Here is an 18,016-nt window from a genome sequence, read left to right as displayed (position 1 = left end):
AAGAGTATTTTTCAGGGACTCTTACAGTATCTCCCACTTCCCTCGTTATGCATAAACTTGATGTAGTCCGTCTGTTCTGCAATTTACAAGAGCAGGTGTTGTGTATTAATTACAGTAGGTGATGTGCATAGCTAGGTTTCCAGCACAGTCGGCCGAGGTCGTGGTATGTAAATCCTGGCTATGGCAATCTTAGGAGAGTGGGACATAAGCTATCAGGGGACCAGGCCCTTGTCAGACCTGAGAAGTGGTCCACATGGGAGAAAGAGTAGTGGTCACGGAATTACCAATGGTGACATGTGGTTTTAGTGATGTGTGTAGCAGGCCAGTTTAGTTGGTCAGTGGAAGCGAGATTTGAAATACGGTACAATGGAAAGACAAGGCATAGTCTTATGTGGCAGACCTGGGCTGATGGTAGTGTTGGTTTGTTTGGAAGATCCAAGCCTAATATATCTAGACCTGTGCGTTTAAGGACCTAAGTTGCTGGTTGTGCAGAGCAACTCTCGAAGACAAAACCTTAGCATGGACGGTCCTTAAGAAAGCAGATCCAATGGTGGACCCAGGTGATATACCAGGGTCAGTAGTGGACTAGACGATGTGTACCAGTGCCAGTTGTGGACCAGATGATGTATACCAGAGCCAGTGGTGAACCCAGGCGATGTATACCAGGGCCAGTGGTAGGAACTGACCCATGGTCTTTGAATAATACAAAAGATGAATAATCTTTATTCTTCACTTGATATAATGATACTAAGTGATACTTTATTGACAGTATTTATACATATTCATTTATATAATCATATTTGAGATTATACATTTGAAATGGTTGATATGGGAAGGATGATCCAATTCCTGAGTATAATGAGCTGTGCCGGGATGATGTTGACTGTGGAGGGCAATGTGTTGGTCCCCCGACGAGGTGCTACCTGTTATGGGCGAGAGTACATTAATCAATATCTTCCTCTTGACGATATGGACTCTTTGCATATATTCATGAAGCTATCTATCCGTTTTAGTACCTTAAACTCTCCTCCTGTTTACAATGGGCAAAATGCAGTAATTTCAAGTTTCGTTTTTCATCCTCACCGCTCATCATTTCACAGCACACCATCCTGAGCCTAACCTGGAACTCCCTTAGCCATAATAAACGACTGGCCTTCAAAAGTCCTCACATCAATCATGTACCTTACCCATCACCATGTTATAGCACTTCTACTCATTCTACTCGCATCCACACGTCTAACTTTATATGATGTCCACTTGACTTAACATTTGTACATTATGTATAGTCCATATCTTGCATTACACCCTCAAATTTTTTAATCTCTTTCACCAAATTTCCATACATCTGATCCATAATATTTCCAAACATGCGATCCATCATATTCTAAATACATCTTTGTATATTTACATCTAAATCGTTTACATGAATATGGATGAAATAGAATAAAACACTGTCGAATGTATGTAACGAAGACGGACATTTTAAAATAGTGGCGATTGCCAAAGTTAATGGTAAGATGTTCAGTGGTGTCATGCTACACTGTAGGGTGGTTAGGTTAGGAAGGGAAGTGTGAAGGTGAGAAGGCAGAGACCCAAGATATCGCTCAGGGAAACGGTAAAACACAGCCTTACGATGGAATTAGAAAGGAGATGGAAAATGTGAAGCAAAAGTCTTATTTCAAAACTTTAATAAATAAATAACAGGAAAAGCAAACGCAATAGACAATAGTTTCATGCTGCTTGCAAGTCAGTTCAGAAAGGAGAAATTCTCAAGGAATATATATATATATATCTGGTTGCAAAGATTACCTTATGTAACCTGAACTACCTAAATCTATCGAGACCTAATATATCCAAAGTTAGTTTACATTATGTTTAGTTAGCTACATAAAATATATAGTTTGAAGCAGAACATATATTCTCGTAAATTCGACCTGTTTGTCAATAACGTCATCAGTTGCATCACACAGAACAACTATGTTAAACAAATGAACAGTGAAATTGTAGAGGATGTGATGTAGCGAAGACAGGTCTGCTTTATGGCAGACAAGCCAGGGAAACTTAAAGCATTGGAAGTCCTAGTAACGCTAGAGGAGCTAGGGAAGCTAAATTAAAGACGTGGCTGTCTTACCTGACACCATATCAAAAACGTTCGCTGATAAAGCTAAGATAAAAGAGCGTATTTTACAAATACAAATAAATGAATAACAATAAGAAAAGGATGTATAATACACTGAAACTGTGTTACATGATAACCTAATGGAAGCAACAGATTATTTTTACAAAACATTGTTAGAAGTGGCTATTACTGGAAGGCATTCGCTAAACTATGAAGTCTAAGTGACAAGAGCAGGTACCGTTTATACATAACATCCAAGGCTGTCATGAATTATTATTTACAATCAAGCTATTAACATATACAATATTTACACTAGACTACATGACATGAGTAACACCGTTCATCTAAAATCTCTACATTCTCGCCGTACTACATGACTGTCTTTTTTATTACTTACAAAGCTTGGGGGAGAGAGCCTTCCATGCTGATGGTGATGAGGTAAGGTGAGGTTTGGTGTCGAAGGGGCAGCAGGTGATCAAGCATCACTGACAGACTTGGTGGTGTTCAGCGGGGCGTGGGGGCGAGGGGTGGCCTCGTCAAACACCTCCTCCTCGTCCACACTGGGTAGAGACACTATACCGAAGTTTGCCAGCGATACTTTGCGTCGTCCACCAGCGCCGACTTCAGCATCCAGTTCGAGTCCCTCCAGGTCGGACGACGCTGACGACTCTGAGCTGCGGCGCGTGTCCACCTGGCTGATGGAGTGCGCCACGCGAGGATGCGTCGTAGCCCGAGCATTGCCAGTATCTGGTCGAGAATCAGTGGATAGTGAGCTTCGGATAGAGGAGAGCTGTGTTATGGTGGTGGCATTAGAAACTTTGCGACGTCCTGGGTCCCGTACCTCTGTTCCACTCCCTGCGCTCATAGAGGACCGCGGGTTACGCACGGAGCTGCAGCCATCCACCGAGCGCGAGTTCCTGACAGGAAACTTATGCCTGACTTGGATCCCAGGTTGCCGATAGCGCGCGCCATCTTGACCCTGTTCTCGGGCGTCAGCACCAGGATGAAAAAGATGCCGACACCCCGCAGGGCGTTGACGCTAGAGGGCATGTACCACAGGTAGTCGTACCAGGACTCAGACGGGGTGACGATATAGCGCGTCACCACGAAGCCTATCACTTCCATTAGCCAAGTCGCCCCCGACCACACCACAAGCTTAACCGACTCTGTCCACCTGTAAGGATTGCGGAGGGAAAGGAGCGTAAGAGACGCTAAAGGCTGTGCCAAGGTGTAGATATGAAGCGATAAATACGCAAGAGATCCTAGCTTCCAATGCTTTTTACACATGTCTCAGGCTGGGACTTAACACTCTAAACATATAATCTGGGTTAAAGTGAGAAAACTTCAGACATATTAGAATGTGTTAGATGCCGAGTCAGAGATATTAGACAGCCTGCTCGAATTACAGTATAAACCACAAACGTATAATACTGTCTTTGTATACTTCCCTCAATTCGGAGTGAAGTTAGTGTCACACACACACAGTCCCTCTGTTTTGAGATCAACCAGGGGGAACTAGTTGTCCAATATTTATGATTGAAAAGAAAAAAAAAATAGAAGGACGTGCAATTCGTCTTAAAACTAGAACAAATATCCCTGAGGAGACATAGGCGAGATTCAAATGAGTTAAGCTAGTAAGCCAGTTATAAATTTCTCAAATGAAAGGAGTAAATAATATGTGTTACATAGTGAAATAAAGCATGCTGATCCATGCAAAGATAATACTAATTCTGTATGCTAACGTGGGAGTTAAAGATTTTCAAGCCTTCACAATGGTTAAACGTACCTGGGATCCATGTATGTTAGCGCAATTTACTGGCGGAAAAAAAATGCAGTGCTTTTTTGGATGGTCATACATAAACGTATACTTTTTGTCAAGAGCCAAAATATACCTAAGAGATCTGCTTTCCTATATATTACACGCCTTGCAAATTTTCTTTTCTTTTTTCTTTGAAACTAGCCAATCTGGTTATTCTGGATGGCACGAAAAGATGAAATTACTACTTTCATACATCCATGCATCATATTGCACGGCATAAACCTAAGCCAAATATGAAGTTGTCTAATTACTAGTGTGCTGGCTATTTGTGACCGAGTGCACCGAGTACAGTACCTTTCCCGTACCCTAGCCCTGTGAAGGTTAGCAAGGCGTCCGAGTCCATGAGTAGTACCCTGTCTATCTATAGAAAACGGATGCTCTCAGGGAAAACTAAATGTGCTAAGTAATTCATACCATACTTATCCTCAATAACCTACCGGCCTACAAGTATATCACTTATAGTAAATGACAAAGTGAATCCATTTTTATGTAACAATACAGTACATTACTTATAAATATTTCTTGTACATAGAGTACGTGAGCAGTAACAAATCATCCTAGATTACTTACAACTCAAATCACAATCGTTTACAGTCTGTGGAGTAGAAACGGCTATGGACAATCAATGAACCTGACCAAAACTCAGTGGGTTATTTATGATGTGGTCCACACACCCGTCGGTTTAGGTACAGTCCACCTGCTCTAACAAACTAAAAGCAGACATTCCTATACAAGCACTAAATTATATATTTTGAACACGACACAGAAGGCCACTTAAACTGTACACATACAAACATGAAAGAAAAGTAGAAAACACATCGTACCACGTACTCGGAAACTTACAAACTATATCTAACATGAGCTTACTGATAAGTTAGACACTAATCACCAAATTATTACGGAATTCTATGAAAAAAGAAAATGAAATGACTTATCCTACTCCACCTATATACACAAGTAGCATGACATAGGGAACACATGCCCTAATCAAAGGCATTCTCAGAATGAAGGGACGAAAGCAAAATAATGTTAAAATTAATCAGGTCTATGCATGTGTTTGTAAACGTGACCTTTAAACATACAAAGGTTATATCCAGTCAAAATGACCCTTAAAGATGACCAGCCCCAGTTCGTTTGATTGAAAGGGAAGCAATGGAAGATCACCCCTCCGGGTGCCAAACAACCGCTCATTCAAGACCACGTCAGCCATAACTGTGTGGTGTTTGACTCACAGATTGCGGGTCTGATGAGTGCGAAGTCCTGATTGCTGAGCGTTGGCGGCCTGGTGGGAGTCGTTCGGGTTCTTCCTGCTGCTGCCTTGGTCGCAACGCTGCATTTCTGTAGCGTTACCACCTGTCAATGAAAACAATTCATTGGCAACTTAGAATATTATCTAAATGGTCCTTACTGTTTACATGCGTATGCATATCACCAAGAGAACATCAGAAAGGTTAGCTGAGACAATCACCGTAAAACTAAAGAACTAAAATTATTTGACCTGCTCCATAATTTTGCTACAAGGAGCATTACCGTAAGAGAACTTTTCCTAGGAGACTCATGATGCACTCCTAGTTAACTCAAGTTCAGCTAAGGATCGGTATAGTCAGTTTGACTAATTAATTCTCTTGGCTTCTAAGGAATGCTTATTTGGGAAAGTTTTCACGGTCTAACTTTGCTGACTTTCTTGAATACCTATGGTTATGTGATTAGTGAGCCCAGTGACCCAGTTTCTTGTAAGAAAGGCTATCATAGTAAAGTGGCAGTGGAAAACTTGAGGCCTTTAATTGAGAGGAAAGTAAAACGGCAAAGGCTATTATCAAGCATCCATGTCATTATCTTTTATTATAGTCATTTCGTCCCCGACACACTTTTGCAAATAAAAAAAAAATACTAGCAATTCAAACCTGAAATTCGTTTGGTCCGCATCTGGCACGAATAAGTCAGTTGATAATCATGTTATATGTTAAATAAGATGATCGCAGTGATGTATGAACCATTAGGTGAGTAACGCGGTGACATACCTGAGCGAGGGGTGCGGGCAGGGCCATGCTCCAGTCTGCGTAGCTTGGCGGAGCGGATGTATCGTGCGGCCGCCAGCAGTGCAATATTGGCACACAGGCTGGCCAACATGGGCACGTACAGGTATACCATCATGGCATCTCGGTCTGCAGACAGGAAATGCAACGTAGGTTTAAATTCATACATGGAGTTCGTGTGTCATTATTATGCAATGAGTCACACATATGGACATTTGACCATAGGGAGTCGCGCACCAGCACGTGGCTCGGAGCATACAACTACGCTAAGTCGTAGTTCTCCGTTCTAACATTCTTTGAGAACTTACTCAAAAAAGGTCTTGCATTAGGAGAGTAAAGTAAAATTGGCAACAGCCGATTTTAGCATAGTATAAGTGTAAAATAGAAAAAAAAATATTAACAATGTCTATTAAATCTACATTAAAAAAATATACTCGTTATTACTCGAAAGATCGTTTCATTCATTCTTAGTGCATCAAGATCCTATGTGCCAAGACCAACAAAAACCTATGCAGGCAGGGGCAGCCTAACAGCATATGCTGAAATGTATTCAGTATACAGTATAATGAAAGGAGGAGGGAGTGAAGACCAGCGTTTTTCTCTTCAGATTTAAGAATTGGGTTAAATGTGTAAGAAAGCTCGAATCCAGGCACCGTTGAGACGACCCCCGTAAACTGCTAGGCTTTATGCTGCCGACAGTTACTCTTTGTCAACTAACACAGGGTGTAGATGGAGAGGAATGAGGACTTACCGGAGAAGAAGCACTTGTAGAGGCCAACCTTTGGGGTGATGACGCCGCAGGGGAGGCTGTGCCGGTGGTGGTCTAGGGTGAGGGCCAGGGCAGTGATGAAGCCGGGGACGCCCCACGCCCACAGTGAGTGGTACACATACCGGCGACACTCGGACGTACTCACCCTCCTGCTCCCCACACGACGAGAGTATCAGTACTGACCCACCGGTATATACTCATCTGCACCTCAACATGTGAAGTATTTATGGCTATGTATTCCCCCATATATGAAGACAGTAGATGAATGTATACACATAGACACACGACTGTGCAGATGTACAATGTACATGTCGGATGAATGTACTTACAGTGTGAGGAGGAGCGACTCCAAGCAGATGGATGTGTTCCACTGGAAGGCCGCAAGCAGGAAGAAAATGAGCAGGCCAGCTGGGGACGAGAAAGAAGAATGTGAGCAGGCCAGATGAGGACGAGAAAGAACATGAGCAGGCCAGCTGGGGATAAACAAGAACACGAGCAGGCTAGCTGGGAGACGAGAGAGAACATGAGCAGGTGGGCAAAATCCAGAAAAAAGATGGTTCAGGTGTAGTAACAGTAGCTTAACAGACCACTGTCGGTGATATGAGCTGTGTCATCAACCTGAACCTCCACTTACAAGACCCACTCTCAGGTGTACGTTACGGAGGGGAATGATCTTGGGTGCTGTGGAGCATTAACCTGGCTATATCTAGTAACTCCAGGAACACCTGGCTGTGGTACAGGTGTTCCAAACAGCAACGTCTGGCAAGTGGAACGAGAATTTCGAGAAAGTCGGAATCTATGAATTGAGCGAGTTGATGGACCGTTGAAGGCGGAGGTACGTGTTGACTGACTACGGCTGGAGATATATATATATATATATATATATATATATATATATATATATATATATATATATATATATATATAGAGAGAGAGAGAGAGAGAGAGAGAGAGAGAGAGAGAGACTTACCCATAACATGACACTCGGTGTTGTCCTGCGTCACCTCGACCTTCATGTTGACGGCCAACAGCAGGAAGCCCACCAGGTAAGCCATCACGTAGCTCAGCAGGATCCTGCCCGCCAGTGTGTTCACCTGTCGGACGACACGGGAGGTCAGAGAGAGGCGCTCCAGTTTACCGGGGGGCATGTGCCAACAGGTCCAGGCCCAGGTGACCGTATGTCAAGTACAGGTCAGTACAGGTAGCAGACATACGTCAGGGTTAGGGCAGAGTGAGAGATGTCAAGGGTCATTACAGAGGAGGTCATTAATCATTCTGTGTAAGGGGAAGTCAACAGAGGTCATGGGTAAAGTGTTGAGTGAGTCAGGGACTGTTAATTGTCTGTGCGTGAGGCAGGTCTGGAAGCTTGAGGTAGGGTCAGCGGGTCAGGTGCAAGGCAGCGTGGGGGGATGAGAGAGAGAGAGAGAGAGAGAGAGAGAGAGAGAGAGAGAGAGAGAGAGAGAGAGAGAGAGAGAGAGATCAGGATCACCTGTGAAGAGGTCATGACTGTGTACATGACTGTCAACAGTCACGGGAGGACTGGAGTGATGTGGATGGCTATAGTGACTGTGACTGACAGACGTAGCTGCCCTGTCAACACTCATAAGCGATCCCTCACGTTATCCTTACGTCCACAGACGTAATACACGTTCTCTGTATTCTACAGTGGATGTCGTGGTTACCTGTACGGTCAATGTAATAATTAAAGTCGTCGTCACTACCTGTGTTGCTAGGAGTATTCATGTGGCTGTTACTGTAACACCTACTTCTACTACTTATGTTACCTGATTCATTTTGGTGTTACAGATCTGAAGCAGAGTAAGAAAAGTCGAGGTTGTCTGTGCACCCAGCACATAAATCATCTTTACAGATGGATGATTTCATAATGAACACGACGACTCGTGTTGTCTCGGTTGGGACGGGAAGAGTGAATGAGACGTATCTCTTTATAATCATGGTAGCCCTTCTGTTCAGTAATTACTCTCAGTAAAGAAATAAGATGCAATATAACTATTTGAAAACAGTGTAATCTATATACACAAGGAAAGCAGGGCTACCAATGTGAGGCAAGATAATGGGGCATTTATCAAAATCTTTAGCACGTTGTTTCATGCTAGCAAAATCTATATTTCTAACTATGTCTCATTCTTATTTTCTAGTTATATATATATATATATATATATATATATATATATATATATATATATATATATATATATATATTTTTTTTTTTTTTTTTTTTTTTTTTTTTGAGGGAAGGGGTGTACTTCAGGCTCACTGTGGGTAGGGTTCCAGTTCTGAGATAAGAGGTGTGTGACGCCATACCTTTTTGACGGTGACGAGGCCCCTCCTGACGCGGGTGGACACCAGGGAGAAGGCGGTGGCGAGGAGGGCCGTGCAGGACATGCCCAGCAGCACCGCCGTCAGTCCGAACTTCTCCGAGTGCACGTCCACGCCTTCCCACGTGTCCGGACATACCAGGACAAGTGGCCGAACGTCCTCTCCGTCCACGCCATATTCCAGGCAGTAGTTGTCTCGCTGGAACGGCTGCTTGCTAAGGACGCACTTGCCCTCCAGACTGACGACCTCGATCACTTGGTTCTCCCCCAGTATGGCATGGTCCTCGAGAGAGTCCGGGTCCAAGTAATAGTAATGATACTCCCTCCCAGATTTACAGTGTGGGAAGGACGTGTACGTCAGCTTGGTGATGTTGGCAGCTTGGAGGAGCGGGTGGTTGAGTAGCGTCAGGTCCAGGTCGTCGGAGACACAGGAGTGGTCGTCCATGGACATGTACTGGTTGTGGGGGCAGCACTTACCGACGCTGCCTGCCTCGCTTGGCTTGGTAGACAGGTGTACGGGCACGATATCCTCAAGTTCGGTGTAGCACATGAGGGCCACCGTTTGCGTCTTATTGGTCGGGTCGAGGTAATCGTCCACGCAGTACTGCACCGTACTGTAGCTATCCAGCTTGGTGTCTATCGAGAGGTATCCAGATTTGCTGATCCACCAGCGGATCTCCAAGTCATCGGGAGTAATCCACTCCTGCACACATTGCTCGCCGCCGCTCCCGATGGGGAATCCAAACTGGGGGTCCATCACCTCCAGCAGCTGCATCATGCGTGCCGAGACGGCCCCATGGGAGGCCTTAGCGCAACCGGACTCGGTAAGGACGTGGTCATTGAGGCAGCATTTCTGGAAGAAGTCGCGGGGACACACGGAAGCCACAGCCGTCATGGTCGTGTCGCCTTCAGCCCATAAGTACTCAATGCAGTAATGTGAGGCTGGGTAACAGTGTCCCGTCTGACGCTCACAGAGCTCGTTTGAGGCGTCCAGGAAGGCTTCGTCAGCTATGACTATCCTGGGCGCCCCGCGATCACACATTAGTCTCCTGGCATTGACGTGGATGGACGTCACCATCGGGTTGCCCTTGAGGAATTCGTACACTAGATCTTCATGGTTACTCATGTTGGCTATCTTTGGCATACAGTTTCCCGTCTTGTGGTTAAAGTACTGGTCCAGTTCGCAGCATTTCCTGGTCAGCAGCTCTACCGGCCTTGGACAGAAAGCAGTGACCATCAGCGCAGATGTCAGCTGAGAAGCCTCGGCTGCCGCCAGCTCCAAGCAGTAATGCTCATGATCGTAATTAACTCCTGACAAGTGTTCCCTCAGGTGGCCCAAAGGCAGGAGAGAGTGAGAGTCAAAATTTGCTTCACTAATGATGGGGACGTCACCGGTGCCAGGGCAGGCCTGCAGACGTCCCGTGACGTACTGCAGGTCCCTACCACTATTCTCCGCAAGAATGCCGCGCACCTTCTCCGTAAAACCGGGGTCGCCCTCAACCTCCTCACAGTTCTGAGTCTGTAAGCTGAAGAACTCGTTGACTTCGCAACATTTCCTGACTGGGGTCCCCTTCAGAGGATCCAGCTGGTAGACGCCGACGGTATCATCTTCTTGAGAGTCTGGCTCTCTTTCGTGACTCTCCTCCACCTGCGACACAGACTGTGTCGACGGATCGCCCAGCACCTCCATCCTGCGTCCATTTCTGTCCGTTGTCATGTTGCTTGCTACGGACGCGGGCGAGGTGGAATTGCGGATGTCATGATCCGCAGAGTTTCCAGTCTCAGTGACCTTGACTGGGTTCTCGGCCGCCGCACCAACAGCGACCACACGCGTGACGTTCATTGGTGGGTTAGCTTCATCTTCTGTTATATTGTGTGTGGCCCCAGATGGCAGGGTGTGGTGGGTCTGAGGCTGATTCTCCCGCTGGCCTGGGGTGCCCCTCGGCCCACTTCCCCTCAGCAAGGCGTTGTCATCTGTTGTCTCATAGTTCACCTCAGCTTCGGCCACAACAGGTAAATCCTCTTCTTGTTCCAGTGCCTCTTTTGACTGACCGTCCTCCCGAAGCGCCTCGCTGTCGTTGTCAAGAGAGTCGTAAATAAGAGCTTCATCGTTCTTGAGTGATGTCTCAGAATCTCCAACAGGTTCCTGGGGGTGAGCGGATGCTTCTCGGGTCTCCAGGTCATTTCCCTCATCGGGACGGCTCCGGGCATCAAGCAACAGCGTCGGTGCTGCGTCATGATGGCTGTCACGACAGGAGTCCGGGTCGTCGGCGGAACATCGCAGCCCAGGAGAGGACCTGTCCATGGCTGCGGCGTTGCCCCGCGAGACAGATCCCAGGAGCAGTAGCGAGAGAGTCAGGAGAGTGGAGGCAGGAAGCATGGTGGCGGGTCCTACAGCAGGCAGCTCCTCGGCTGAATCACACGACGCACCGTCTGCAAGAGAACGTAACATTCGTTAACAGTGTCACTGGGACGTTTTTCATAGTCACGACTCAGAAACATAAATGGTTCATTCCTTCACCCTCAACAACTGGACCTGGTGCATTGAGCAGGTTGTTGCGGAAGACCAGCGTGGCCAGCCTGTGTCTACCTCTTTAATGGTTCCTGAGCACGTCAGCGAACTAACAAGAAAAAGTTTTCGTTGCGTGGAATGACGGGCCTCCCAGCGACAAAGATAATTTTCAACATTGTCATCATCCTGAAATGAATTTTATTTACTGCTTACGGTGCTGATATGTACCAAGATAAAGAAAATCATACTGCTAATAAGTTTCCATCTTTTGAGTAGAAAATATCAATACGGAAATACAAGGACCGGCAAGCAGATCGCGTCACAGAGAGGAGGGAACTATGAGCTCGAACGCTAGGGAGCGTGCGTGTCTCCGGCTAGGCGGCATGTGCAGCTAAGCGTGGTGGGTAAACAGATCTGGTCCTCTCACCTTTGAGGCGGGCTTCCCCGTACCGTCACTGGCCTCCACAACACTCACTCACACCAAACAGCATACCGGAAGGTTGGGATTTCCTCCGTCAAGGCGGATCTTTAGAATGTAGGGTAAAACTTCTGTACGGACTGTCAGAGAGTTTGAAGTTTGAAATATGAAATACCGTAATCATCCTGAGAATCTTAAACAAGATAAACCACAATTTTTTTTTCCACATATTGAGGTATAATAACAGATATCAGAAATCAGTGATCACAAGGAATTGGAAAGCGGGTAGGATTCGAATTACGAATAAAACGGTTAGCTTTCGTGTCCGTGACGCATTCACGGGCCGTCCTAGCTCTAGCGCATACGTTCGAATCCTAGTTGCGGCGGTCGGTACACAGTACACCTAGCTGTTCATCCACCCCTAGTGGTTGGTCGATGAAATGGGTATCTAGCTAAAAGAAAAAAAAAAAAAATTATGAACTCTCAAGTTACTGAAAGATGAACAATAAGCGGCGAGTGAAAGTCGTTCATATACGGTAAAATTAGCAGAGGCAGCGAACTGTAGCCATCATGCATGAGACCTTCTATACAACCTTGGAGATCTCTTTTGTATAAAGCTGAAAACTTATGGAGCAGAATGAGACACACATATTGGGACTCGAAAAAGACCTTTTACGCTAATAGGCCTGCTGCTCGGAGGTCAGACCTTAGGAAGCCAAATCCTGGAGCCAGGTCAAGGGAAGCTATGCAAGCTAAATCCTCGGAGGACTGATTCTATAAGACAAGATTCATGGAGGAAGCCAAGTCCTGGGAGGCCAGGATCTGGTAGAGACAAGTCTTCGAGATTAAACTCTGAGAGGCCAGACCTTGGGCGGCCCAAACCTGGACCACTACTAGGGCCTGATGACTCGTAAACACACAAAATATCTAACTTACACCTGCACACACACACACACACACACACACACACACCTACACAGGCTTCTGGTATATCTCCTTAACTTCTATTGAAGTGATCAGCCTCATCATGAGTGCAGCGAGAGAGAGAGAGAGCAGTTCCCTTGCTCCATAATAAGCATCACAACACACTCAAAAAAGCACTGGTCACATTCCCTCTCGGATCGTCGTTAACCTGTGTTATGGGTTCGACTTCTCCCTAGTGCCAATAACGGATGTGACGGAACGAACTGCAAACAGTGCGACTCAATGCCATAGCAAGTTCCCTGGAACTGGGTTGGGGGGAAAAGTTAATTAATGGAACGGCACCGAACGTCCGTAAGAAACGGCGGTTGGACAAGTCATCTTACGTCCTCGGTTTCTTTGTTGGGCAACAGTTTAAGAAGAATTCGGCTCTTTTTTCTTTCTATCGTTCTTTTTCTTTGTGCTGAACGTTTTGCTTCATCAACATCCACTTGCTCAACTTTGTGAGATTTTAAGTCTTTTTACAGTTCCGTCTCCACGTTCAGTGGATAACAATATGTTGCGCGACGTCCACATCTCTGTCCACAACCTGTGTCTTTTAGGCGACAAAAAGGCTTTCGCAGACTTCTAGCTCATGTCTCAGAGCCTTGGCCACAGGAAGGTGTGATCCCCAGATCCAAGGTTCGCTCGTTTGTGTGAAGTCTCTCTCGTATCGCTTTAATAGCGAGGATGGAACTGGGAAGTTCGAGGCAATGGCTGATCGTGACAACGCTCTTTTAAAGTTCTTATGTTAAGTTTAAACGTCAAGGCTTAAAGAAGAGGCGACTAAAAAGTTGTATAAAGTTGATTGCTTATATATTTCTTTTAGTGTGAGCCACGAGTGGCACGGTTGCTGGCCACCTGGTCGTCTTGTAAACTCTGTTCCCCTCTCCCGTTAACCCTTTAGTATGCTCCTACCCCTATGTATAGCACCCAGCCCTCACTGTCACTCATGTATTGTGCACCAGTCTCTAGTAAACGCTGGTATCTGTAATCAGGACTTCTCGATGTTAAAAGCCTAACCCCTCTACTCCACCCATGTCTGTATACATTAACCTTATTCTCTGCACGTCCCATAATCATTTGCCTTGTACCACAGCCGATGTCTGCCAATGTTGTCTCTAACCCCGTAAAGCTTTGCATGGTCATACCCCCCTCACCAACACCACATAACCACCACAAGAATCAAATACCAGTACACCCCAGCAACAACTGCATCTCTACAATGTGTGTTCGTTTGTTTTAGTTCCTAAATGACGGATTTTGAAGGAAAATTGACGAATGTGGTGACACTCAAGTACTTGTTTACGTATATAAGCACAAGTGTGTTTGTGCGTCAGACACACACACACAAGGCGTATAGGTATTCCTTTATGGCCATTTACAAGTGCGTCGGGAAAGGCTGTTCTATATGAAGGCCATATTGTATCAACCTGAATGACCTTCCCAAGTTGTTTACTAATGATGTGTGTTCCCGGGAGACTCTAAGCTCCCACCTGACGTCACAACCAAGGCCAGCTTCGCCCGGCAGTCCTTCACATGTTTTTAAAAGCTCTTGAAAGTGTTCCATGAAAGTTGCTGGGAATAACAGAACGGTCAACAGGGTACCATTAAGAGGTTGAAATTCTTCTATGTCATTTTGTTTACTGGAGTATGTATCACAGAAGCTCTTGTTAGAGGATGTCGTCCGGGAGGACGAAACCTGGATAGTACAGGGTCTCACCTGAAGATGTCCCCTCTTTACCCCTAGCGGCCCGCAACTAAAGTGCTTTGTAGCGCCACCTTACACCCTTCGCACCTGGGAAGTCGGACCAGGAGTGCTTGTGGTACAGACATGCCCTTGTGATCTATATCAAGCCATACTTGGTCTACCATGCCCCTAGGGCTCCTAATTCACCATATACATCTTACACTACACTAATCTCGCTGCCGGAGGACCACCATCCCCCTCCTACAGCGTGGCAAAGCCCCTGCAGTTCCCCGGGGCAGTAACGGACGCCATCCCCCAAGCGTAGTGCTACTAACCATGCAGGAGCTACCCGGGACAGTACCGGCAGTACCATCCAACTGTCGACCTCGCGCCCCAGCAAGGATCCTCACGACGCTCCGATAAAAACTCAAAGATCCTGATCCTCTCCTGCTTCCGGGTGATGCAGTGTGGGAGCTCAGTGCCTGTGATGTGACCAGGACCGCTCGCTACCTCTACGTCCTCCTTACATCTTCACTACCACAAAAATCCTTACATGTCCATGATTGCTGTCATCCTGTTCTTAAGTGGATGATGTGATTCACTTAACATGGGTCTCGGGCGAGCGACTGGGAAATATACCGCGATACCCAGTACATACATCAGGAAACGTACATCCTTACACCCGCTACACATACCCCGATATTCTCTGCAGTGAGTGTTATACAGGTGCATTTACCTGTAATGACTGAGGTCTTGGCTACGCATGAGACATTTTGTGTATTTCAGGAACTGTATCCCCAAGCCAATAGTCCAGTCCACTGTCTAGTTCAAACTACAGAAGCAGTCCGGTGCTCCAGTCCTGTGGCGTAGATCGTCCTTCCGAGCGAGTTGAGGTGCAGACTTTGACCCTAAACCATATGGCAGGGGGGTTGCCAGACCTTGGTTCCCACCCTCTCCTGACCCCAACCATCTTCACCCGGGAGACTCACACTAATGGCAGTAATTCCAGCGCGGCCTTGACTCCTGGGTCACGCCTGACACCAACGGGATGTAATCTGTTAAGGGGAAGAACAACCACGGGAACCTGTTCTACTCCAGCAACCTAGCGTCGGTATGGTCGCTCACTTCCCGGTTCACCAGGTCGTATCGCAAACATTCCCGGCGAACGGATGCACGGGGAAAAAAACACTCTGGTGGAGGATAGATAAGTTAGTCCTAGGATGTGTTGAGTTCCAGCAGGATATATGCGGTATATGGAATACTGTAAGCTATACTGAGCGCACTTAAACGCATCCTGGCCTTAGCTGCTATCAGTGTAGTGTGCGCTGGCTTTCGACGGTAGGTGAGCGCTAGAAGAACAACAAGGAGCCAACTATAATTTTCAAAGGTAACTGATGTACTATAGTTTCTTACTGTACGTCCCCTCTGACGGGCTGTACCCTCGCTAGCACGTGCCAGAGACACATCAGAATACGAACCGTATAAGCAAATTAAAAGAAATCGGTTTGGTGCCTAATAAATCACATATCGGGCTGAGTCTTGAGTCGCTCCGGGTGAGATGTACAGCTAATACGGGGGTGTCGGCGTCACACGGCTCAGTGACACCAGCCTACACCTAGCGTGGGTGTAAGCTGGTGATGGCGGCCTTGATATTTATACCTCAAAAACCTCCACCTCCCCTTTCTTCCAACCCAGCCAACAACCCGCCTGCCGAGTCATCTTCCTTGTATGTGTGTCAGCGTGCACACTCGACAAACAGGCAGAAACATACGCATGGCAACTCATAAGAGCTGTGGCAGTGCAAGTGTAGACATAACTCCCAGTACCGTATAAAAAGATAATTAAACACAGCTGACGAGTCACGGGTGAACCGCAGCCAAGTGGGTGAGAGTAGGTCATCCACCGGTGGATGATGAGAGAGGACGTGGTGGAGAGGAGCTTTAGAATGGAATATTACCGGCTGAATCCACCGAAGGTGGGTAAGATGATGAAAATTACGGGATCTTTGGGTGAAGATGATGACGGAATTGATAAAAGCACGAATAAGGTGAAGATAGCGCATAAGAAAGTAATAATGCGTTCTTAAGGCCTTTGTGATTTATACTGTAGTTATTCTAAATACCTGTAAGAAGTAAACATAGGCGAGAGAGAGAGAGAGAAAAAAAAAAAAAGGCTGTTTCTTATTACTCAAAGAACTATGTGAGGAAAGATTAATGATGTTTAACGAGGTTGATAAATGTCCTGAAGAGGAATAAGAAGGCAATGGGGAGAGAGGAGCTGGACATGGGTGAAATTATGACCAATAAAGAATCAGTAAGACTGAATGAGTCTAGTAACTGATGACGTCAATGTTGTCAAGCTCTTAAATGTCAGTGACGCAAACGGAAGCAAAACATCCACTCGGTGTAAAGACATGGCGGCCATTGTCGAATGTATGTGTGTGTGTGTGTGTGTGTGTGTGTGTGTGTGTAGGAAGCCACAGAGACCAAGAGTGGAAGCGCAAGGGAAGCTGTGAGAAAGTGAAATGGCCCTTGGCTCCCGGATTCGACTACTAGGTAACATGGGAAACATTTTGCTCAGTGCACATCACTGAATTGCGTCAAAGATCCATGGGGAAATGCAAACCAAGACCTGAAAACAATGTTGATAGGCGTTGTACAAGTCGTACTGGTTTTTAGCGATATGCCCGATGACCGACAGCAATTACAATAGCCATGGCAAATAAACACATACTGACGATCAACACATACACCTGGTAAACACTGGAGTGAGGTAAATTCCCAGGGTCATTAGGCTCACTCGTTCTGCCCAGGGGTGACCCGGGTCGGTCCTCCACACTCACCACGTCACGTGACGAGCTGCCATCGTACTCACCGCCTTCTTGTTTCTCTGTTTATTCACCCGCTTGCAAACGTTTGTCGTGTGTTTGTTTGTGTCCTTGTTTATATCTGACGAATATTGTTTATTCCTGTATTGTAAAAGCTTGGTGCTTTTCATTGTTTGGTATATATATATATATATATATATATATATATATATATATATATATATATATATATATATATATATATATATATATCGTTAGTGGCTGGAAAGGAGTACAGTCTAGTTGCAGACTTTCATTCTCCAGGAGACACCCACCTTACCCTGCTCCTGCATGGAGAGAGAGAGAGAGAGAGAGAGAGAGAGAGAGAGAGAGAGAGAGAGAGAGAGAGAGAGCTTATCACATTGTGACGAGAGTCTGCCATTAAGCATGAGGAAGCGAGTATCGCTCACCGCATAAGCCAGCAGCATCTAACCTCACCAGGCGGTCACCCTACCCAAGTATTAACCAGACTCCATGTTGGTTAACGT

At 46.0% G+C, this 18,016-nt stretch overlaps 1 protein-coding gene across 1 annotated transcript in view; it reads right to left on the bottom strand.

Moving 5' to 3' along the window:
* Positions 1–728: 728 nt before the first annotated feature.
* The window catches only part of LOC139753257 (uncharacterized), a 22,418-nt gene continuing 5,130 nt past the window's right edge, over positions 729–18,016 (bottom strand). The window contains 9 exon segments of the mRNA XM_071669514.1: positions 729–923; positions 2,517–3,037; positions 3,040–3,293; positions 5,171–5,291; positions 5,960–6,103; positions 6,726–6,892; positions 7,073–7,151; positions 7,714–7,837; positions 9,069–11,515. Of these exon segments, the coding sequence (XP_071525615.1) occupies positions 2,595–3,037; positions 3,040–3,293; positions 5,171–5,291; positions 5,960–6,103; positions 6,726–6,892; positions 7,073–7,151; positions 7,714–7,837; positions 9,069–11,462 (3,726 nt within the window). The 5' untranslated portion in view covers positions 11,463–11,515 and the 3' untranslated portion in view covers positions 729–923; positions 2,517–2,594.

The sequence above is a fragment of the Panulirus ornatus genome, chromosome 14, assembly GCF_036320965.1.
Source record: "Panulirus ornatus isolate Po-2019 chromosome 14, ASM3632096v1, whole genome shotgun sequence".
Classification (NCBI taxonomy): Eukaryota; Metazoa; Arthropoda; class Malacostraca; order Decapoda; family Palinuridae; genus Panulirus; species Panulirus ornatus.
The sequence above is the reverse complement of the archived record's forward strand: the minus strand, read 5'-3'. Positions and strand labels throughout refer to the sequence as shown.